The 24,611-nt window shown below is 41.7% G+C and overlaps 1 protein-coding gene across 1 annotated transcript; it reads left to right on the forward strand.

Annotated features, from left to right (window-relative positions):
• Nucleotides 1-2,488: 2,488 nt before the first annotated feature.
• Nucleotides 2,489-4,987, forward strand: LOC118915715 (lysozyme C, milk isozyme-like). The gene is made up of 4 exons (XM_036891891.2): nucleotides 2,489-2,627; nucleotides 3,668-3,829; nucleotides 4,419-4,497; nucleotides 4,847-4,987. The coding sequence occupies exons 1-4, from the start codon at nucleotides 2,489-2,491 to the stop codon at nucleotides 4,911-4,913; spliced, it is 447 nt and encodes a 148-aa protein (XP_036747786.2). The 3' UTR covers nucleotides 4,914-4,987.
• The last annotated feature ends 19,624 nt before the right edge of the window (nucleotides 4,988-24,611 follow it).

Raw genomic sequence — 24,611 nt, forward strand, 5'->3', positions numbered from 1 at the left:
CCATAATGTTGCTCATGCAATTGTATATTAATGATACCAAAAATTTTTTAATGTTTAAAATGGTAAATTTTATGTTATGTACATTTTTCCACCATATAGAGAAAAAAATCCATCATTATCTGGACTACCTTCTGTTTTAATACCACTTTCTACTATTACAGTCACCAGCATCACGTGGTTTATCAGGATGCGCCATGGTTTGGTTCAAGGCAATGTCTACATTCTCTTTAGTTTCCTCCTGATTAATGTCCAGGACTTTCCATTTGCTTTTCATTGTTTTTGTTTGTTTGTTTTTCCCTTTTGACTTTTGTTTTTATTGGTCAGTGCATGGTGCTGCCTCAAACTACTCATTATTCTTTAGAGAACAGAAAATTGTTCTCACCTTCCTTCCTTCCAACTTATAATAAGAACTAAAAGCCACCTTCCTATAAACACAAATTGAGCGATTTCTCCATATTTTTGCTAGTACCCAAGCTTGTTGGTCATTTACCTGCACCCTCCCAGAGTCATTTAAGATCTTCCTAAAATTTCTTCTGCATCAGACTCATTTATTTTACTTTATCCCAGAAAGTTCAAAATTGTCTGGACTCATAGAGATTTTGATGTATTTTTCATTTAGCTCCAAACCCTATATTTAAGAATATTGACAGTCGAGGCTGGAAATGAGCAAGAGATGAAGAAACTCTGTTAGACAAGAAATGGTTACTAGAAATTAACACTTGGTGTGGGAGCACGATGAGAATCTTTAGGGACATGAAGACTGGTGTTGGGAGTACTCTTTGAGTGGTGTCTAAAAGACTGATCTCTAGATTCAGCCTTCCTTAGTGCAAATTTCAACTCTACCATTTATTCTTCAACAACAGGAAGCTAATTATTCCCTTAATAGTTTTAGTTCCTCATTCACAAATGTACTCAATGTATATGAAAATACATATCAGTTCCTCCTCATAGAGTTGGTATGGGGATTGAATGGTTTAAAAAAACAGGCAATGTAGTCCAGCATGGAGAAGACAAGTAATGACTCTAAAGCATCCTACTATGCTGATAGACAGTGACTGCAATGGGAGGGTGGGGGGTGGTAAAGACTTGATAATATGGGTGAATGTTGAAAACACAATTTTGTTCATGTGAAACCTTCATAAGATTATGTATCAATGATACTTAATTTTTTAAAAGTATGCAATGTGCTTAATAGTTTATCTGACTCACAGTTGATGCTTAATAACTACATTTATGTAGAAAAGAGACTTGTATCTTGTGGCCTGAGACCAGTGGAAAGAGGATATAAGGAGGCACATTCTGGCTCAATGTAAGAAATGTTTTAATAATTAACACCATACCTGGCACTCAGTACATGCTCAATAAATACTGAATGAATGCAAGAAAAATAATCAAGAAATATTTCAGAGAATGGAATGGTGGTCTTCAGGATATCACACATCTCATCACTGTACCAGCTCAACAAATACATGATAGTTAATTTTATGTGTCAACTTGACTGGACCAAAGGGTGCCCAGATAATTGGTTAAACATTATTTCTGGGTATATTTCTTAGAGTATTTCCAGATGAGATTAACATTGAATTGATAGAAAAGTAAAGCACATTGCCCTCTCCAATGTGAACGGGCCCCATCCAGTCTGCTAAATGCCTGAATAGAATAAAAGGCTAGATAAGAAAGAATTCTTTCTCTCTGTCTGATTGTATTTGATCTGGGATATTGGTCTTCTCCTGCCCCTTAGATTCAGACTCATCAGACTGGAATTTACACAATCAGTTCTACTTCTCAGCCTCCATAATCACATGAGCCAATAACTTATTTTATATGTATATAAATGTCCTACTGGTTCTGTTTCTCTGGATAACCCTGACAAATACAAACTGTTTGATGATCAGTGATCACAGACATTAGAGGGAATTCAAGTATGGTTGGGGATTCAGATCTGATGACTTCTTTCAGACACCACGATATTATGGATTTGGGCTCTAGTGGTCTGTTCAACATTTACTGATTTTAGACACCAGAAGGTCTTCAATCCCTCCAAACCCAGTGATAGCCATCATGGATGCCCCACTAGATTAAGAGGGAAAAGACCTTCAGCCAAGCACAGATAATGAGTCAAAGTTCAGCAAAGCATAGACAGACAACGCCCTTTGGGGACCTTCCAACAAAAGCACAAGCCCTTGAAAATCACTTTTTTCCTGCTACCAACTCCCTTCTCTTCCCATTTCCCCCCATGCATTTGCCCAAATCCAGGACAGCACCCCCCTTCACACCAAGACTTTATTCCTGGTACCATTCTCGGTTACATTCCCTTCCCTGAAGTTCACACTGACTGAGCAGTTTGGAGAATTAGTCTTGGGCAGTCAAATCCTTCCTGGCATAGATGCCAGCACTACTGCACACTCAGAGACACCTTTGTGCCTGGAGGGTATAAGAGACTTCAGCGTCCTGGACACAGCAGTCTTGGGTTCCACCAGCTACAGAAATGAGGTCCATTTTGATCCTCTCCCTCCTCAGCTGCTTCTTTGCAGCTTATGAGGCCAAAATCTTCTCCAAGTGTGAGCTGGCCCATTTGCTGAAAGCCGCAGGAATGGATGGCTACTATGGCTACAGCCTGGAAGACTGTGAGTATAAACTACTCGTCCATCCTTTCTGTCTCTGCCCAAAGAGGTCGTCCTCCCCAGCCAAGCAATCCCACCCTTTGCACTTGTCATTCACTCCTTTGTTAGGTCTCTCTCCCACTCCCCTGACTGCTCTTCCTGTCTCTGCCCCCTCTGCCCTGTAATTCCATCTGGTTCTCCTTTTCTCTCTTTCCACCAGAAATTATCTTACCTACAAGAGATTTTTCTTGTGCTTCTCCCCCAAATCACCTTCGCACCCAAAGGCCTAGAATATTTCCTTGGACATACCCAGAGGCTAACCTAACGACTTCTGGCTCTGCTGCCGTCACCTTTGCCTTCCCCTGCCTCCTTGCAGTCCAGGTCTCTAGAACAATAGGTGCTGCCCGCCATTCTCTTCCCTGCCCTTTTGTCTGTCAAACAATAGCCTACATCTGCTATGTTCTTCTAAAGGCTTTTTTACTAGTGTCACAAGGGAGTTAGATGGGGACTGTGAGATCAGAAGGTGAGGCAATGACAAGGGTGCAAGAAGGGTCGAGAACCCGTCACCTGCCTCGCTGGTAAGAACATGTGAAACTATTTCAATTTTCCTTGAGTATCTTCATTGCCAAACACACTCACTCTTGTCACTCTCAAGGATGGTTTTATTGGACTTTCTAGGATTCTTCTCCACTGTCCACCTCTTCTGTTGTGTATACCTTGGGATATAGAGCAAAGTGAATATACATGGAAACTGTTGGATATTGCACTGGGAGATAAGGCTGGAAAGGAAAACTGAGGAGCAGACTGTGATTGATTGATCATTGGACATTCCAAATGCATTTATTTAATAAATGGTTATTATGTACTTACCATGGGCTAATTATTGCTTGGGACGGGGAATACATGATGGGTTATAAATGAACTTTGACACTGAGGATCCAATTGTCTTTTCATTTCACTCCTAATAAACTTTCTTTTCTGGTAGTTCTAGTACAGCAAAAGTTGTGTCTCACCATGGAGCACTCTCCCTTTTGTGTCCACACCTTTTGCTCTCTCTGACACAGGGGTCTGCCTGGCTCAGTATGAGAGCAACTTCAACACCCGGGCCTATAATGGAGATAATGCCAATGGAAGTAGTGACTATGGGCTCTTCCAGCTGAACAACAAGTGGTGGTGCAAAGACAGCAAGCATTCCTCAGCAAATGCCTGCAACACGTTATGCACCAGTAAGGACTCTATCTCCTCTGAGGACTGGGCGAGGTGGGGGTGGTTCAATAGGTGCAAAACTGAACACACTATTCCCTAACACCAACCCTCAGCCTGTGCTGGGGAAGCTGAGTGTAGGGAATAAAGGGACCCTAAATAGTCCTAACACTAAAACAGGGTTCCACAGAGATCCTCCTGCCAAAATGGAGGAAGAAAGACACAGTGACCCCTAACTAAGCCTCACCTTCCTAGGTTCCCATCCCTGAAGATGAGCTGTCCTGTTTCTAGTACACACACCACTGCATCACCATTCCACATACCCACACACAATACTCTGCACGCACTAAGCAGTTTCCTGAAAACAAAGGCTGTCCGTGGTCCATCGGGTCCTGGATGCCCACTGGAAGGAACAATGCTCAGAGACAGATTCTAACAAAAGGCAAGAAAACCAATGCAGGATGGAAGGTAAACACACAGAAGGGCTCCAGAGATGAAAAGTTTCTGAATCTCAAGGCTCCATTTCCTCTAGGAATTCCCCTCAAAAAAGGACTGGCTATTAAAACATGAAAAGGGATTTTTCTCTCCGCACTCATTTGCTTTTCCTTTCAGAATTTATGGATGATAACATCAGTGATGACATCTCCTGTGCCAAGAGGGTTGTGAAAGATCCTAATGGGATGTCTGCCTGGTAAGGAGAACATGAAGGGCAGAGACCAGCCACTGTGGCAGGGATGGGCCCAGGCAGTATCTGGGATGCTAATATAAGTAGCATCTATGCTGTAGGATTTTCCCTGGGCTTCGTAAGGAGTGGAGACTGTCCTCCTGATGTGAAGTGAGGCAGAATAATATTGTGACACCTTCACTGCAGACATCACTGCAGCCCCCCTCCAGATGTGTCTTAGAAAGGCAAGCCCTCCCTGAGACTCTCCTACAGCATACACCGACTCCGGCTTGCAGATCCTACATTCCCTCTCGGCTGAGTCCCTTACAGACTCCTGCCCCTGCATCTGATCTATGCTTTATTTCTCTATCCTTAGGGTGGCCTGGGTAAAACACTGCAAAGGCAAGGATTTGTCCACATACCTGGCCAGCTGTAAGGTGTGAGACTATCCTTGAATATGGCTCCTGAAAAAGATGGCCCAGAAGGCAAAGTAATTCCTCAAGATTATTGGAAGCTCTGAATCTTCCCCCATCTCTGCCTCCAAAATAAATGTTACTCAAGTTAAACTGTCTCAAGTCACATGTTTAAGGGCTGGGTTTTGAGCCAGACTTGCTACATGATATAGAAAGGAGAAAGCCCATCACTTAAGTTTCCCACATCTCCTTGGGAAAGATAGTGAAGGAAAATCCTTGCTTGAGAACAGCTTGAGGCTAAAATCGACACTTGAATATGGCATTCCAGAGGCCAGCTCTTATGACTTTCATTTAGTAGAGGTGGATAATATTATTCACTATCAGGAAGAAGAGTTCAAAATGAAACAGAAGAAAATTGTGGGAGACATTTGGTTTAGACAGAGGGAAAGATTGGCAGAATGTCAGGATGATCATGTTGGCTAGGATAAGTGACTAAGCACTGTAACAGAGTCTCAAAAATATGGTGCTTTCACAAAGCAATCCAAGGTTCATAGACAGGCTCCTTTGTCCCCCACAGACATTCAGAAACTCAGATTCTTTCCATCCTACATCTCCACCATCCTCTACAGCACTGCTACTGGAAGTGTGGTCCACAGACCAGCAGCATCAGCCTCTGGTCTCTCCCCTGGACACAGGGGAACTTGTTAGAAATGCAAATTTTTGGATTTCTTGCAGACCCACTGAATCCTCGTTTTAATCTGTTTTAACCTAATCTTTTAATAAGGATCACTCTCCAGGTGATCCTTATGCACAGAGAAATTTGAGAAGCACTGCCACAGGGTGTTGTCCTCAACTACATGGACAGAGCTGGACTGAAGGCACTCCATACTCCAATTTTTAGGAAGGGGAATAAGTTTGGAGAAACACACATAAAATGTTTCAAGGTGCAGGCCTGAAAGAGGTACCATCACTTCCATTTATACTCCAAAGACAGAATTTAACTACATGCCATCCTTAGCTGCAAGGCAACCTGGGAAATATAGTCCTTAGCTAGGCAGCCGGTGTCCTGTTACAATACTATTGTAAACAACGGTAAAGTAAAGAGAAAATAGAGGCCAGCCTGTACTCTGGCACCAATACTATACAGCTCCTTATCAGGACTAATTCTCCCCCAATTTTTCTGGAAGACGTCTTCTGCCAGTCCACATTCCCAGAGGCAGCAGGGTAGGTTCTCTCAGCTCAAGAACACTGTCCCTTCCTGTGATAGGTGGATAATGATTCCCAATTCCTCACCCGCCACCCACCCACCGTCACGTGATCAGAGCACTACAATGGACAGAGTATATTCCTCCATCACTCAGATGTTGAGCTTGGTCATGTGACTTGCTTTGCCAATGCAGTGTTAGCAGGTGTGACACAAGCAAAAACTAAGAATGTACTTGTGTGGTTCTGTTTGGCCTCCTGTGCTCCTGTGATTGCCAGAAGAAAGCACGCCCCAGGTGTCCACTGTCCCCCTACTACCACCTGGGCCCCAGGATAAAACATGTGGAACAGACTTGATTTCAGCCCAAATTCTGGCTCCTAAAATAGAGTCCCCTCCCCACTCCGCTCCAAGAGCAAGAAAAATAAATGTGCCATAAGTCACTGAATTTTGGGTGGTTTATGACACAACAAAAAGTCTGACCAATACCCTTCCCCACCCACATAATTTCTCAGAGCCATCTCCTTCACTCTCCACCACACACCTACCCTGACTTAGATTACTAGCAAGACTTTTATGTGAGGACATGGATTCTGTACCTCCCTTCATGGATTTGCATTACATTTAGTTAAAATGTTTTTACTGAGCCCTTAATTTGTGGTTAGCTGCCCAGAAAAGGGATTTAGATGGGGACCCTGCCATTTGTCATACTGCAAACCCAGGCAGGGAAACTAGAGTCTCCACCCAGAATGATCCAACCAGTAACTGATATAAATGGGCCCTTAATCAAAATCGAATGCAGCGCCTTTCCTCTCTACATAAAACCAATGATGAGAGTGCATACATATTTTTTTGTAAACACAGGCTCTGCATTTACGGAACAAAAGTTAATTTTTTTCTTTGGGGCACTTCTCTTGACCGAGCTTTGGATGTGGGACATTTTTATTCGCTTTGAAAATGCAACATTATTCTTTTTAATCCTATAAAAGTCCACTAAGAAATAGCTGAGGTGATGTAAAGAAAGCCAAACCAGAAGACTCACACTACCCGATATCAAGACCTATTACAAAGCTACAGTAATTAAGATAGTGCAGTATTTGTACAAAAATAGGCAAATAGTGGAACAGAATGGTGGTGCTCACAAAAGTGATCAGCTGATAGGACAGAGGTAGCACTGTACTGCTGTGGGGAAAGGAGGAATTTTCAATAAATGGCACTGAATCAACTGGCTATCCATATAGCTGCTTTTGCTACCTTTTATTCATCTCAGAGCTCTCTGTGTTATTAGAAGAGCAAAGAACAGACACACATCTATGATTTAAACAGGTGTGAACTTTTCTGCTTATTTAATAGATAAAAAATTTTTAAACTGAAAGTAGCAGAACAGGGTAATAGTAGACCCTTTCAATCATCCCAAAAGCTAAATATAAACTGGACTTTGAATTAGTTTGCCACAGAGCCACTGAATCAAACAAAACACCTGTCCTTAAAACATGACCTTCCTATTTTTTTTCTTGCTACACCAAAGGATCAAGCAGAGGGGAACTGCACTAGAAAGAAGGTCAAACAATCATTTACCCCACAGTAGAGGACACCCCAGTGTAGAGAATGGTCACCAACACTCTTGAGTCAGGAAAGTTTTTCTCTGGATAGGAAAACTCATGCCACACACAACAAATGCTTTGATATTGTACAGTCTCATTTTATTCAAAACCGATAAGCTTCCTTTTCTCTAGAAAAAGGAGATTGGGTTTATTGTTTGAATTTTCAGAAATCCTTATTTGAGTAATATGGACCTCATAGCTCAAGGTAAGGGAAAGAAAAGTCTGGACCAGGGTTACAGACCCCTCTCTGACAACTACAGCCAAAAGTAGGGGTACTTGGAACAGCCAGTCCACCAAAGAAGATACTGGACAGCTACTAAGCCTCTGACAAAAAGCTTATCATTAGGTAAAGCTAATTGAAACCACAATAAGTTACACTTCATACTGATTCAAATGGCTAAAATTAAAAAGACTGACCATACCAAGTACTGACAAGGATGCAAAGAAATGAACTCTCATACACTGCTTCTAAGAAGGTAAAATGGTAAAACCATTTTGGGAAATAACTTTTCAGGTTAATCCAGCTATTCCACTCCTATGTGTCTACCAAGAATAAAGGAAATGTGTAAACCCATACAAACACATGTACAAACACTAGTGTTCCTAAAAGCCTTGTTTGTAATAGCCAAAGTCTGGAACTGAGCCAAATATGTGTCAATATATAAATGGATAAACAAGTTGTGATATATCCATATAAGCAGATACTATAAAATAAATAAAAGGCCACACAATCATATAATTTAAGCTCAAAATAATTATGCTGAATGAAAGAAACCAGACCAAAAAAAAAGAGAACATACTGTATAATTCCACTTACGTAAAACTCTAGAAAATGCAAACTAATTTAGAGTGACAGAAAGCAAATGAGTGGTTGCTCGGGGACGAGGTAGATGGAATTGGGGGGAGAAGCTACACAGGGACAAAAGTAAAGTTTTCAGAGAAATGGCTATGTTTACTATCTTTACTTTGGTACTGGTTTCAAGGGCTTATACTTACATCAAAATCTATTAAACCATGTACTTTAACTATGTGCAGGTTACTGTGTATCAATTATACCTCAAAAAAAGCTGTTTAAAAAAATAGAACTGGTAAGGATCAACCATGAGCAAGACAATTAGATATAAATCTCAAAACTGTACTCTACCTGTAGGGGAAGAGATTCCACCAAAATTTATTATATCCAATGCATGTGGGATAAATGAATTACAAGAATATGGGCTCATGATAACGGGGTAACTACACCTATTATGGCAGGCATCTAGTAATGTATAAATTATCAAGTCACTATGTTGTACATATAAAACCAACATAATATTGTGTATCAACTTTATTGCAATAAAAAATAAAAAGAGAGAATATGGACTTATATAGAGCACCAAGTAAAGTGATCCTATGCATGAGTCTACCTGGATTCTTGTACCACCTCTGACACTAAGTACTTGGTGACATGGCTTGAATCTTGTCCCCCAAGAAAAGGTACATTGAAGCCCTAACTCCAGGACCTAAAATGTGACCTTATTTGGAAACAGGGTCATTGCAGATGTAATTAGTTAACATGAGATTATATTGGAGAATGTGGGCCCCTAGCCCAAGACTAATGGTGTCCTTAAGAAGACAGCCAGGTGAAGATTCAGAGAAATACAGGGAAACCGACATGTGCTGATGAAGACAGAGAGAGGGGTTATGAAACTGCAAGTCAAAGGATGCCAAAAACTGCTGGCAAACACCAGAAGCTAGGAAGTAGCAAGGAAGGACTCTTCGTTACAGGTTTCAGAGGGACCATGATGCTGCCAACATTTTGGTTTCAGTCTTCTAGCCTCTAGAACTGTTGTAAGCCACCAGTTTGTGGCACTTTGTTACAGCAGCCCTAGAAACTGAATGCACTTGGTGTTACTGGGTAAGTAGGTAATATTTCTGGGTCTTGGTTTCCTCTCTTTTTATGTAAGAGGACTGGACTAGGTAATACATAAAATTCCTTGGGCAAATTAAATAATCTCCAATGCCTTAGCTTCCTCGTCTGTAAAATGGAGATAAATACAAAGCAGTGCTGGCGCACAGAAGCACTAAGAAGGGGAAAGCCAATGGAGGCAGTACTAGTGACACAGTAGAAACTCTTTCAGTTCTAGTAATCTGTAGTGTAAAACCAATCCAAAAGGATATGGGATTTAGGCATCCAGTGAATTCTGAGGAAGAGAACAGGAGAAGAAATACCCTATAATTTGGGAGTGAAAATGGAATAAGGAGTGGAAAAAGCAGAAAGGAGTCCTAAATGCTGTGACAGCATCAGTCACAGGCAGGAGGGCTCTTAGAGCAACAGGTCTTCCATGCCTTCTAATGCTTTACACTTCACAGTAACACCATCTCCACCCTGCTTATCCCCTCTGGGATTGAGAATGGTCTCATCCACCCAGGTTCCTACTGCTAAGTGACTCTCCCCAAGGGGTGACCCCACCTCCACCCAATCTGATCATAGAGCCAGCATCACCCACTCTTATTCAGTTTTTCTATTAATAGTTATTGGATGCCAATATACTCTAGGCACTATGCAGAGGTAGGGATACAGCAGTGAGTAAAACAGTAGCAGTCTCTATTATTACAGTTCTAGAGTTTAAAAGAGGAGACAAACATTAAACAAATACTTTCACAAACACCCATACACTACAATTGTGAGGGTGTTATTATGAACACAAAGAGAGAACCCATCCCAGTGGCCAGGAAAGGCCTCCCTGGGAAAATGAGATGGGACCTGCAGGGTAAGTAGGAGTTGACCAAGAATGAGAGAGTTGAAGAGAAGTTGACAGAAACACTCTAGAGGGAGAAAAGTCACGTGCAAAGCTCTGAAGCAGAAGGGAGTTTGGCACATTAGGGAAACAAGTGTGGAGAAACAAGTCAGGTGAGGTGAGGCTGAAGACAGACTATGCAGCCATTGGAGTCCATAGCAAGGAATTTGATCTTTATCCTAAGTCCAAGAGGAGTTGCTGAAAGGTTTTTAAGCAAAGGGAGTAACACAACAAGGTTTACATTTTCTGAAGATTACCTGGGGACTGTGTGGAAAACAGGTGAGAAGGGGGTAGGTGTGGTCATAGGAGATAATTGAGAGGTGTTGTCTTTCATGTGAGACACAATTGTGTCACAAATTAGGGTGATTGTAGACTTGGTAAGAGGTGGATAGGGAAATGTGTTGACGAAGTTTGATGTGATGCCAGAGACCTCCCTCATCCATTACAAGATCTGTTCCTCCTCTACGCTTCCTCTTTACTGCTATCTTTCCCTCTCCTCTTCCCTTTATGCTCTTAACCTGATTTCTGCCCCCTTCTTCGCATCTTTCCCCACTCTTCCCGAGCTTGGGCAGACTCCCCTAGCCCTGGAGGGCCCTTTCATACTGAAAAAGATGCCCATGCTGTCTCCCTAGTGCTCCCTAGTGTTCATGACTAGTCACTGCATCCATGTCAGCTTGTAGAACTAGAAAGGAGCAGACAAAACCTAGCCCCAAGGCTGGCCCTTCCTCAGATCACAGATAGTAAAACTGTGTGGAAACCATGCTTCCACTTTGTGTCCAGGATTTCTTCTCCAGCTGAGCAGGCAGTGACAGCCATCTAATGCTAAAACTTAATTCAACAAAAACTTATGAGCATTTGCTATATTCACAGCTACCAAGAATTCATTATCTACAGAATAAGACCAATGCCATCACAGTGCTGGCACACTATAGGGAATCAATAATTTTCATTAAATAAGGAGACAGAAGCCAAAGAATAGTAAGCCATGTAATAATAATAAATACATGAATAACAGACATTCAAACAAGCAGTGATAAAAGGGAGGTTAAAAAAGAAACAATCTGTCTGGTTTAGGATAGGCAGAGGTCAAGAAGCTGGAAAGGCTTCTTGAGGGAGATAAGTTTTTTTTTGTTTTTGTTTTTTTTTATTTTGGTATCATTAATCTACAATTACATGAAGAACATTATATTTACTAGGCTCCCCCCTTCACCAAGTCCCCCCCCACATACCCCTTCACAGTCACTGTCCATCAGCGTAGTAAGATGCTGTAAAATCACTACTTGTCTTCTCTGTGTTGCTCAGCCCTCCCCGTGTCCCCCACGCACTATACATGCTAATCGTAATGCCCTCTTTCTTTTTCCCCGCCCTTATCCCTCCCTTCCCACCCATCCTCCCCAGTCCCTTTCCCTTTGGTAACTGTTAGTCCATTCTTGAGTTCTGTGATTCTGCTGCTGTTTTGTTCCTTCAGTTTTTCTTTCTTCTTATACTCCACATATGAGTGAAATCATTTGGTACTTGTCTTTCTCCACCTGGCTTATTTCACTGAGCATAATACCCTCTAGCTCCATCCATGTTGTTGCAAATGGTAGGATCTGTTTTTTTCTTATGGCTGAGTAATATTCCATTGTGTATATGTACCACATCTTCTTTAACCATTCATCTACTGATGGACATTTAGGTTGCTTCCATATCTTGGCTATTGTAAATAGTGCAGCGATAAACATAGGGGTGCATCTGTCTTTTTCAAACTGGAGTGCTGCATTCTTAGGGTAAATTCCTAGGAGTGGTATTCCTGGGTCAAATGGTATTTCTATTTTTAGTTTTTTGAGGAACCTCCGTACTGCTTTCCACAATGGTTGAACTAATTTACATTCCCACCAGCAGTGTAGGATGGTTCCCCTTTGTCCACACCCTTGCCAACATTTGTTGTTGTTTGTCTTTTCAATGATGGCAATCCTTACTGGTGTGAAGTGATATCTCATTGTGGTTTTAATTTGCATTTCTCTGATGATTAACGATGTGGAGCATCTTTTCATGTGCCTGTTGGCCATCTGGATTTCTTCTTTAGACAACTGTCTATTCAGCTCCTCTACCCATTTTTTAATTGGATTATTTGTTTTTTGTTTGTTAAGGCATGTGAGCTCTTTATATATTTTGGATGTCAATCCTTTATCGGATCTGTCATTTATGAATATGTTCTCCCATACTGTAGGATATCTTTTTGTTCTATTGATGGTGTCCTTTGCTGTACAGAAGCTTTTTAGCTTGATATAGTCCCACTTGTTCATTTTTGCCTTTGTTTCCCTTGCCCCATCTGCTCCGCCATTAGAAGTGCCGGAAGGGCGGGAGCCATCTTATCACGAACCGGACAGCGGCTCGGACGAGGAGATGGAGGAGGAACAGAGCCCTCTAGTGGAGGAAGCTTTAGTTCAACTTTGTGATAAGGAGATACAAACAATAGAGATAGCCTCCATAGGCTCTAGCAAGAAAGGTTATCCATCCCTGCTCACAGCAACACGGACAGTCGCCGCAGACCCATCCGGAATACCTTTCGAAGAGCAGTGGAATGAAATTCAGGGCATCCTGAAGCAGCTTACTTTAGCCTTAGAAGCGCAGCAAAAGATGGGACAGCCGCACCCGGAGAGAAGAGACTCCCCTGTGAGTAAGGCTGAAACAGCTCCCCTTGAAAGGGCATGTTTTGATCCTGTTCAGCCTATATCCTCAGAACAAACTAAAGAGAAAATAGTGGAGCTAAAGACAGAGAAGGGTTTAGAACAGAAAGAAAAACAGCCCATAGAGTCGAAGGAGGAAAAGCCTCGTGTGCTCCCAGTTAATATGCAGAAGAGACAGCGAAAAGTTACTCCTCTTGAGGCAGTACTATAACAAGCTCAAGATCAGGGAGAGGACACACAAGAATTTTTTGTCTATCCAGTGTTAGAACGGCCAGGTGACAATGGAGAGGTATTCAGACAACATGTGCCATTTCCTTTCAAACAGTTGAAAGAGCTGAAAGAGGCCTGCAATAAATATGGCCCCACTGCTCCGTTTACATTAACCATCTTAAAAGCTATGACTACAGAAGCTTTGCCCGCGGGAGATTGGAAGTCCTTAGCACATTCATGTCTTACGGGGGGAGATTATCTGTTATGGAAATTAGAATTTTATGAGAATTGTCAGAAAACAGCTAGGATTAATGCTGCTCAGCAAATACCCATTGTTTTTGACATGTTGGCGGGAGAGGGCCAATATGCTGAGGTAGATCAACAGTTGGTCTTTCAGTTAGCAGTATATGCTCAAACAAATGTGGCAGCTAGAAGAGCATGGAAGGCTCTCCCAGAAAATACTAATAGAACAGAGGAGGTCTCTAAGATCAGGCAAGGGCCTGATGAGCCATTTCAAGAATTTGTGGCTCGCCTATTGAAGACAGCTGGGAGAACATTTGGAGAATCAGAGGCTAGTACTGCCCTAGTCACACAGTTGGCCTATGAGAACGCCAACAGTGCCTGCCAAACTGTCTTGAGGCCATTCCGGAAAAAAGCCATCTTATCAGATTACATTCACTTATGTTCAGTTATAGGGCCATCCTATACCCAGGGATTAGCTATGGCGGCAGCACTGCAAGGGAAGTCCATCAAAGAAGTTGTGCTTCAGCAGACCAGATCTCGTGGGCGTCAGGGTCCTGTCGGTGCGCGCTTTAATTGCGGACAGATGGGGCATATAGCCAGACAATGCCCTCAAACCTCCAGGCCTCCAGCCAATCAAGGAGGTAAGGCTACACAGCCGCTTTGTATTAGGTGTAAAAAAGGAAAACATTGGGCAAAGGACTGTAGATCAAGATTTGATAAAGATGGTTGTTCCCTTCAGGGAAACTGGCAGAGGGGCCAGCCCCAGGCCCCAAACAAACAATGCTATGGGGCACTGCAGGTGACCACAGAAAATCATGCTTCTGGGAGTCAGGCTCTAAGCAGTGGAAATCCGTTCAAGACCTCTTTCGAGCGACCTCAGGGAGCACAGGACTGGACCTCAGTTCCACCGCCTACACAGTATTAACACCAGAAATGGGTATGCAGGCCCTTCCTACAGGAGTCTATGGACCATTACCTCCAGAGACAGTAGGATTATTGCTGGGAAGAAGTAGTACCACCATGAAAGGATTACATGTTGCCCCAGGTATAATAGATGCGGATTACACTGGTGAAATTAAAGTCATGACACACTCTCCCCAAGGCATATCAGTGATCCCCTCTGGACAAAGGATAGCACAACTAATATTGCTCCCCGTAATATCTGTGGGGAGAACAGTCACCACAAGCCCTAGAAAAGATGGAGGCTTTGGTTCTTCAGAAGCTTATGGGATCCAAGAGATCAAACAGAACAGACCCCAACTAGAGTTGAAAATTAAAGGAAAGTGGTTCAAAGGAATCCTAGACACAGGAGCAGATGTTTCTTGTATAGCAGACATTCATTGGCCATCTGCTTGGCCCACACAGCAAACACTTACGGAGCTCTGAGGCATAGGTCAGTCTCAATCGCCTCTACAAAGTTCTGATATATTAACCTGGGAAGATTCTGAGGGACATATAGGTACTTTTCAGCCATATATTGTACCATGATTACCTATAAATCTATGGGGTAGAGACGTCATGTCTGAGATGGGAGTTTATCTATATAGTCCCTCTGCTCAAGTTTCACAACAGATGTTTAATCAAGGACTCCTTCCACAACAAGGGCTAGGTAGCAATAACCAAGGTATTGTGGAACCCCTTCCATTAGCTCTAAAACAAGGCAGAAGAGGATTGGGGTATTTTCCTCAAGGGCCATGATCTTGCCTGTTCTCCATGCAGACTCTATTCACTGGAAAAGCGATGTGCCAGTGTGGATAGATCAGTGGCCCTTGTCCGAGGAAAAAATTGTGGCAGCTCAATTGTTAGTTCAGAAACAATTGGATAAAGGTCATATTACTTCCTCTACATCTCCTTGGAACTCCCCTATATTTGTTATTAAGAAAAAATCAGGAAAGTGGAGGCTATTGCAAGATTTAAGGAAGGTGAATGAAACCATGGAAGTGATGGGGGCTCTTCAACCTAGGCTGCCCCATCCTGCTGCTATTCCAAATAATACCTATAAAATAGTATTAGACCTGAAAGATTGCTTTTATACTATTCCCTTAGCCCCACAAGATTGTAAAAGATTTGCTTTTAGTGTCCCGAGTACTAATCTTAAAGAACCTAAGGAAATATATCAATGGTTAGTTTTGCCTCAAGGCATGGCCAATAGCCCCACCTTGTGTCAGAAGTATGTATCTGCAGCTATGCTCCCCATTGGTTCACAATTTCCTCAAATATGGATGATATCCTCTTAGCTTCCCAGGAACAGAAAACACTGCTTGAAGCTTATTCTGCCCTGCAGACCTCTTTGTCAGAGCGAGGTCTGGTTATAGCTCCCGAGAAAGTGCAGACAGTTAATCCATTTTCCTATTTAGGTTATAAATTGTACCATCACGAAATTAGACCCCAAAAGACAGAGTTGAGAAAAGATCAGTTGAAGACTTTGAATGATTTTCAGAAATTGCTAGGGGATATTAATTGGTTGAGGCCTTCATTAGGAATCACCACTGGTGAACTAAAGCCTCTATTTGATGTGTTAAAGGGAGATCCAGATCCAAACTCACCTAGGGAACTTACTCCGCTGTCCAAGACTGCTCTGTTGCGTGTAGAACAGGCCATTGCACAACAGCAACTGACATATTCTAATTACAATGAACCTTTGGAAGCTTACATTTTCGCTACCAAACATTCTCCCACTGCGGTCCTTTGGCAAGGACAAGGTCCGCTTTGGTAGTTACATTTAGCAGTTTCACCTCGAAGATCATTGACTCCTTTTCATGACTAAGTGGCAACTTTAATACAGGAAATAAGGTCAGAGGCCAGAAAATATTTCAGAATTGAACCATCTATAATTGGTGTTCCTTTCACATAACAACAGATAGATTGGCTCTTACAAAACACAGATGCATTTCCCATCGCTTTGGCTGATTTTACAGGAGTAGTAGATAATCATTACCCTCAGGTGAAACTACTCCAGTTTGCTCAACTTCAAGAATTTGTATTCCCACGCATAATTTCCTCCACACCTATTGAAGGTGCACCCACTATCTTCACGGATGGCTCCAGCAATGGCACGGCTGTGCATGTACTGCATAGCAAAGCCTTTTTGCACCGCACCACTCCAGCCTCGGCACAAGTGGTAGAACTGCGTGCTGTGGCTTTAGTTCTGCTCCACTTTTCATCCTCATTTAATCTTTACTCAGCCAGTATGTAGTCAATGCAGTCTCCCAACTGGAGACTGTTCCTCACATTGACACTTCTGCTACAGCCATCCAGCAGCTTTTTGTACAGATATAGTCTTTGCTTCAACAGCGGACAGAGCGCTGTTATATAGGTCACATACATGCTCACACTATGTTACCTGGTCCTTTGACTGCAGGTAATGCATTAGCTGATGCAGCCACGCCTGCGTAGGCCTTACACAAATAGAAAAGGCTACGCACTCTCACCCATTACATCATCAAAACAGTCATAGTCTTCACAAATATTTTCACATCACTAGAGAAGCTGCGAGACAAATTGTTAAACGATGCTCAACCTGTCCTGAGCATTTCAACCTTCCACAACTTGGTGTCAACCCTCGTGGCCTCCTGCCAAATCACTGTGGCAGATGGATGTCATGCACATCCCTGAATTTGGAAAATTAAAATATGTTCATGTTACCATTGACACCTATTCAGGTTTCTTGCATGCTACCGCTCTCTCTGGAGAATCCACTTCACAAGTTATTCACCATTGCCTCTCTTGCTTTGCTGTTATGGGCATTCCCAAGCTGATTAAAACGGACAATGGATCTGGCTATACCAGTAGCCGCTTTCACACATTTTGTGCACAATGGGGTATTGCCCACAAGACAGGCATCCCCTATAGTCCCCAGGGCCAAGGCATTGTTGAAAGAGCCCATGGCACTTTGAAAGCCCAGCTCAATAAAATTAAGAAGGGGGAGTTATACCCCATTACACCTTTGAATTATTTATCCCATGCACTCTATATTTTAAATTTTTTAACTCTAGACCTTGCAGGACGCAGTTCCGCGGAGCGCTTTTGGTGCTCTGGCAGTCGTCTGCCCCTCACACAGGTGTGATGGAAAGATCCTCTGACTGGGGCGTGGCAAGGTCCAGATCCCATCCTTCTTTGGGGGCAAGGACACGTTTGTGTCTTTCCACAGGATGCTGAGGGCCCGAGGTGGTTGCCAGAAAGGCTGGTGCGTCATGCAGACCATATTCCTCCTGATCCTGCTCCAGCTTTGGAGGACCCCAGCTGAAGAGCAAGCAGTTCAGTGCATATATTGGGTTTATGTTACTGACCCTCCTCTGCTCCATCCAGTCAGTTGGAAGTCTCCCGAGGTACAGATTTACTCCAATGATTCTGACATTTTGGGAGGCCCATCAGAACACCTAGCAATAGGAGCAACAGCACCTTGCCTTCTGACCACCCTGTGTGCAGTGTGCTTATATCTTCATCTTCATTTAAAAATGACACATTGCCACTACCCTGGACAAAGTGCAAGGGCTCCCCTTCACTTGCAGGCACAGGTGGTGAATGGCCACAGCAGATGAACATCACTAAAGAACTTTACATTGTGGACTGGTCTTTAGGACCAAATTCAAAGACGCCGGCCCCGCAATACAGAGGACTCTCGATGGGACTTTGGTACACTCCAGATGGGTACCCTCAAACCTCTTGGTGGAAAATAGGGGTGGCTATGGGAGGGGTAGATTGGGATAATAGTACAAGCATTAATGCAAACAATGACACACATGTGGGAGCTTGCATTGCCCCCCCATGCGCTGTTGGTAGGGTCTATTTCTATTAATATGACTTATCAGAAAAATATGTTTCGCATTGCCTGTAAAAATTGCAGTCTCACTAGCTGCATCTCTTCTGTGTCCAACAATACCATGGTTCTTTTACTTAAGCAACCCCCTTTCCTTTTGATTCCCGTGAACCACACGGGACCTTGGTATGATGATAAGGGCCTGTAAGTGTTGATAGAATTGAAGAAAGCTCTAGACCGTCCCAAGAGAGCTGTGGGCCTCATTATTGTAGGGTTGTTATCTTTAATTTCCTTTATTGTATCTTCTACTGTAGCAGCTGTAGCATTAACTGAGAATGTACAAACTGCAATCTATGTCAATGGTTTGACCCAAAATGCAACTCAGGCTCTTAATGATCAAGGAAATATTGATGAGAAAATAAGTCATAAGCTTAATACCCTGTATGACATGGTCATGTATTTGGGTGAAGAGGTTCAGGGCCTAAAGTTAAGGCACCAACTGAAATGTCATGCAGCTTATAATGAAATTTGTGTCACATCTAAAGAGTATAATCAATCTAAGTATAGTTGGGAAATGGTGAAGAATCACCTACAGGGCATATGGCTTACTGATAATTTCACCAAAGATTTTCTAGACCTACCTAAGGAAATACTTGATATGCAAAATGCAGAACTGTGGTTTGATCCTGTTAAAACCGCTCAAGATATCCTAGACACCCTCAAGCACGCAGCCTCTCCTTTCAGCAAGTTGGGAGACTTGCCCCATTTTCTGTTATCCATTGCGACTGCTCTGCTATGTCTTCTTGTAATGATATCATTGATACCTTGTGTCATCAAACTAGGATTATGGTCCTTTTTGCAACTGGGTTCTGAGACCCATATGCTAGCTCTTAAACGCCACTCTCCTTATATGAATGTGGAGAAGGGGACAGGATAATCAATGACGGGTAAGTGTCTTGGAGACCTCTGGCAACCTAAGACAGGGCCCTCATGATGGAATGTGAGTACCAATGACCGGTAAGTCCAGATGAGTCATCCAGGAACACCTAAGACAGGCACTGTCACCCTCTTATAAAATAAAAAAGGGGGAGATGTGGGGAGCGGGCTGATGCCCCTTCCCCTACTTGCTGATGTGGCAGGAATGGAGAACAAAGAACATCCTGTTTACGCATTCCATGAGCAACTGAAGGAGCCCTGCTGTGCCTACATTTGCCCAGCTACCGCTGACGTCAATACTGTGCTTGATTGTCTATTGGATAATGCTATTTCCTGGAATAGTGTGCCTTCTTTGCTGTACAAATACTCTGGACTCGAATAAAGCTTTCCTGGCGACACGCAGGAGCGTCAGCCCTCTCAGTTCTTTCTGTCTTTCTTTGTTTTCTTCGCCCCCCTTTTGCACTTCAGGACCTGCTCGACTCGGCGCGGCCAGACTGCGTCATAATTTGATAAGGATTGCATCGAATCTGTATATTCCTTTGGGCAGGATGGCCATTTTGACAATATTAATTCTTCCTAGCCAGGAGCATGGGATAAGTTTCCATTTGTTAGTGACCTCTTTAATTTCTCTTAAGAGTGTCTTGTAGTTTTCAGGGTATAGGTCTTTCACTTCCTTGGTTAGGTTTATTCCTAGGTATTTTATTCTTTTTGATGCAATTGTGAATGGAATTGTTTTCCTGATTTCTCTTTTTTTTTTTTTTTTTGTAGATAATTATTTTTTATTGAAGGGTAGTTGACACACAGTATTACCTTACATTAGTTTCAGGTGTACAACATAGTGATTCAACATTTATATACATGACAATTCTAGGTACCAGCTATCACCTTACCAAGCTGTTACAATATCTTGACTATATTCCTTATGCTATACATTACATCCCGGTTACTTATTTATTTTACCATTGGAAGTGTGTACTTTTTTTTTTTGAGGGCATCTCTCATATTTATTGATCAAATGGTTGTTAACAATAAAATTCTGTATAGGGGAGTCAATGCTCAATGCACACTGATTTCTCTTTCTATTAGTTCATTGTTCGTGTATAGGAAAGCTACAGATTTCTGTGTGTTAATTTTGTATCCTGCAACTTTGCCGAATTTCGATATTAGTTCTAGTAGTTTTGCAGTGGAGTCTTTAGGGTTTTTTATGTACAATATCATGTCATCTGCAAATAGTGATAGTTTGACTTCTTCTTCACCAATCTGGATTCCTTGTATTTCTTTGTTTTGTCTGATTGCTGTGGCTAAGACCTCCAGTACCACGTTGAATAGCAGTGGGGATAGTGGGCATCCCTGTCTTGTTCCCGATCTCAGAGGAAAAGCTTTCAGCCTCTCACTGTTCAGTATGACGTTAGCTGTGGGTTTGTCATATATGGCCTTTATTATGTTGAGGTACTTGCCTTCTTACCAATTTTGTTGAGAGTTTTTATCATGAATGGATGTTGAATTTTGTTGAATGCTCTTTCAGCATCTATGGAGATGATCATGTGGTTTTTGTCCTTCTTTTTGTTGATGTGGTGGATGATGTTGATGGATTTTCGAATGTTGTACCATCCTTGCATCCCTGGGATGAATCCCACTTGGTCATGGTGTATGATCCTCTTGATGTAGTTTTGAATTCTGTTTGCTAATATTTTGTTGAGTGTTTTTGCATCTTCATTCATCAGGGATATTGGTCTGTAGTTTTCTCTTTTGGTGGGGTCTTTGCCTGGTTTTGGTATTAGGGTGATGTTGGCACCATAGAATGAGTTTGGGAGTATTCCCTCCTCTTCTATTTTTTGGAAAACTTTAAGGAGAATGGGTGTTATGTCTTCTCTGTATGTCTGATAAAATTTTGAGGTAAATCCATCTGGCCCGGGGGTTTTGTTCTTGGGTAGTTTTTTTATTACAGATTCAATTTTGTTGCTGGTAATTGGTCTGTTTAGATTTTCTGTTTCTTTCTGGGTCAGTCTTGGAAGGTTGTATTTTTCTAGGAAGTTGTCCATTTCTCCTAGGTTTCCCAGCTTGTTAGCATATAGGTTTTCATAGTAGTCTCTAATAATTCTTTGTATTTCTGTTAGGTCAGTCGTGATTTTTCCTTTCTCGTTTCTGATTCTGTTGATGTGTGTTGACTCTCTTTTTCTCTTACTAAGTCTGGCTAGAGGCTTATCTATTTTGTTTATTTTCTCGAAGAACCAGCTCTTGGTTTCATGGGAGATAAGTTTTTAAAATACTGCATGTATAAGTCCAGGTTCTCCAAAAAGCAGGTGCCAAGATGGGATTCAATGTGCAAAAATCTGAGGCAAAACAGGGGTGGAGCTAGAGAAGACTAAGAGAGCCATCAACTACAAAGCATGTCTGGCCCTTGGAAAGGAGAGAGGGAAAGAAAAAAGGTTGGGTAGAAGCATCCTAGAGTACTGCGCAATTCAACACATTTGCCAAGGTCAGCAGGAAGTCCATGAGTCAGACAGGTAGTCCATGAGTCATTCATCAGAGGAACCCAAATCTCCCAGAAATGGGCCTGCCTCAGTACCTCTGCCACACTCAGTAATTGGTTTGAGCAGGCTGTACGAATCACGGCCTTGGTGTGAATGTGGTCCTCATGGGAGACAGGAGAAAGGAGAGTAGCTGAAAGCACTGAAGTAGAGAACTTATGCTGGTCATTTTAGCACTTGCTTCCAAGATCCCTGACACCAGGGAGCAGGCATCAGGAAAGGAAAAAAGCTGCCATCAAGTGGAGCTGATGGATAAAGAGGGATGGCTTAGGGTTCAGGAAGACTCAGAGCTCTGGAATAGGGGTGTGAGAAGAGATGGGAACTAATTTCCTCTCACACTAGAGTACAAGCACCAAGAGGGCAGAGGTAATCTATCCACCTGGGGATCCCAAGAACTTAATGTAATACCTGGAACATTAGAAAGTACTCAACAAATGCATTTGGATCAGGTTCTAAGTTCGTTTATTTATCAATTGACGCCCAAATACAAGGCAAGAGAGCAGCAGAGTGAAAGTGTGTAAGGAAGAAATAAAATCCAGAATAGTATAGATATACATATATGCTATGGGTAGTATGCAAAAGCAACTACCTGTAGTTATTCCACCAAGTGAGGTACCCCATCAAGACTTGTACACAGAGCAAATGACTGACCTTGGAGAGTATTTAACTAAAAAACAGATCCAGAATGGAACAAACAGGACACATGCAAAGTCACTGAAAACTACAGAATGGCCCCAGGCCTAGGTGTGACTGAAACATTTATTGAAGATATTAACATTTTGTTTGCTTTTGTGTTTGTTTTTGATAGCTTCAGCATGATCTTTTGTAGTCCCAGGAAAATGCAGACAAAAGACAGACCATTTTCACTTGCAAAATCTTATGATATTATATTGCTGGACACCATGGAAAACAGTGCTTGGTGCTAAGCACTATTTTTTGAAGAATTTTTTATGTAACATGTTAGTTACATAAAATCCCATTCCCATTACATCACTTCAATCCTTTTCCTATCACCATGACACTCGGGGCAAGTAAGCCTGACATTGTAACCTTCACACCTCATTCAGAGTCTCTTGAAAAGGGTCATTTCCTGCCTATTTCTTGTGATTGGGCATCTTAAAAAATTCTAGTCCACAGTTTACTTTTGTGTATGGAGTTTAACAGTAATCCAGTTTCATTCTCTTGACTGTAACTGTCCAGATTTCCCAACACCAGTTATTGAAGAGACTATCTTTTCCCCATTGTATGTACATGGCTCCTTTATCATACATTAATTGACCATATATGCTTGGGTTTATATCTGGGTTCTCTAGTCTGCTCCATTGATCTATGGTTCTGTTTTTGTGCCAGTACCAAACTGTTTTGATTACTGTATTTTGTAATATAGCTTGAAGTCATGAAGCATAGTCCCCCCAGGTTTGTTCTTCTTTCTCAGGATTGCTTTGGCTATTCAGGGTCTTTTTTGGTTCCATATGAATTTTAGAATTATTTGTCCTAATTCATCGGAAAATATTATTGGTATTTTGATAGGGATTGCATTGAATCTGTAAATTGCTTTGGGCAGGATGGCCATTTTGACAATATTAATTCTTCCTACCCATGAGCATGGGATAGATTTCCACTTATTTGTGTCTTAATTTCTCTCATGAGTGTCTTATAGTTTTCATATTACAGGTCTTTCACTTCCCTGGTTAGGTTTACTCCTAGGTATTTTATTCTTTTTTTTATTCAAATGTCAACAAAATTCTTTTCCTAATTTATCTTCCTGCTAGTTCATTGTTAGTATATAGGGACACAACAGATCTCTTTGTATTAATTTTGTATCCTGAAACTTTGCTGAATTCAGTTATTAGTTCTAATAGTATTTTTGTGGAGTCTTTAGAGTTTTCTATGTATAATAGCATGTCATCTACAAACAGTGAAGTTTTTCTTCTTTGCCAATTTGGATGCCTTTTACCTTTTTGTTTTGTCTGATTACCATGGTTTGGACCTCCAGTACTATGTTGAATAAAAGTGGTGAGAGTGGGCATCCTTGTCTTGCTCCTGATCTTAAAGGAAAAGCTTTCAGCTTTCCACCATTAAGTATTATGTCAGCTGTGGGCTTGTCATATATGGTATTTATTATGTTGAGGTACATACCATCTATATACATTTTGTTGAGAGATTTTTCATGAATGGATGTTGAATTTTGTCAAATGCTTTTTCAGCATCTATTGATATCTCAATCGTGATTTTTTTCCTTTTCATTAATGTGGTGTATGATATGAATTGATTTATAAATATTATACTATCCTTGCATCCCTGGAATAAATCCCACTTAGTCATAATGGATGATCATTTTGATATATTTTTTAATTCGGTTTGCTAATACTTTGTTGAGGATTTTGCATCTATATTCATCAGGGATATTGGTCTGTAATTTTCTTTTTTTGTAGTGTCTTTGCCTGGTTTTGGTACTAGAGTGATGCTGGTCTCATAGAATAAGTTTGGAAGTATTCCCTCCTCTTCCACTTTTTGGAATACTTAAAGAAGAATCCATATTAGCTCTTCTTCAAATGTTTGGTAGAATTCAGCTGTGAAGCCATCTGGTACTGATCAGTCCATTTACATTTAAGGTAATTATTGATAGGCATGTACTTACTGACATTTATTAATTGTTTTCTGGCTTTTCTTATAGCTCCTCTCTGTTCCTTTCTTCCTCTCTTATACTCTTGTTATTTAATGGTTTTCTTTAGTGTTGTAGTTGGATTTCTCTGTTTTAATTTTTTGTGTATCTATTATAGGCTTTAGGT

This window comes from Manis pentadactyla, chromosome 10 (assembly GCF_030020395.1).
Source record: "Manis pentadactyla isolate mManPen7 chromosome 10, mManPen7.hap1, whole genome shotgun sequence".
NCBI classification, from domain to species: domain Eukaryota; kingdom Metazoa; phylum Chordata; class Mammalia; order Pholidota; family Manidae; genus Manis; species Manis pentadactyla.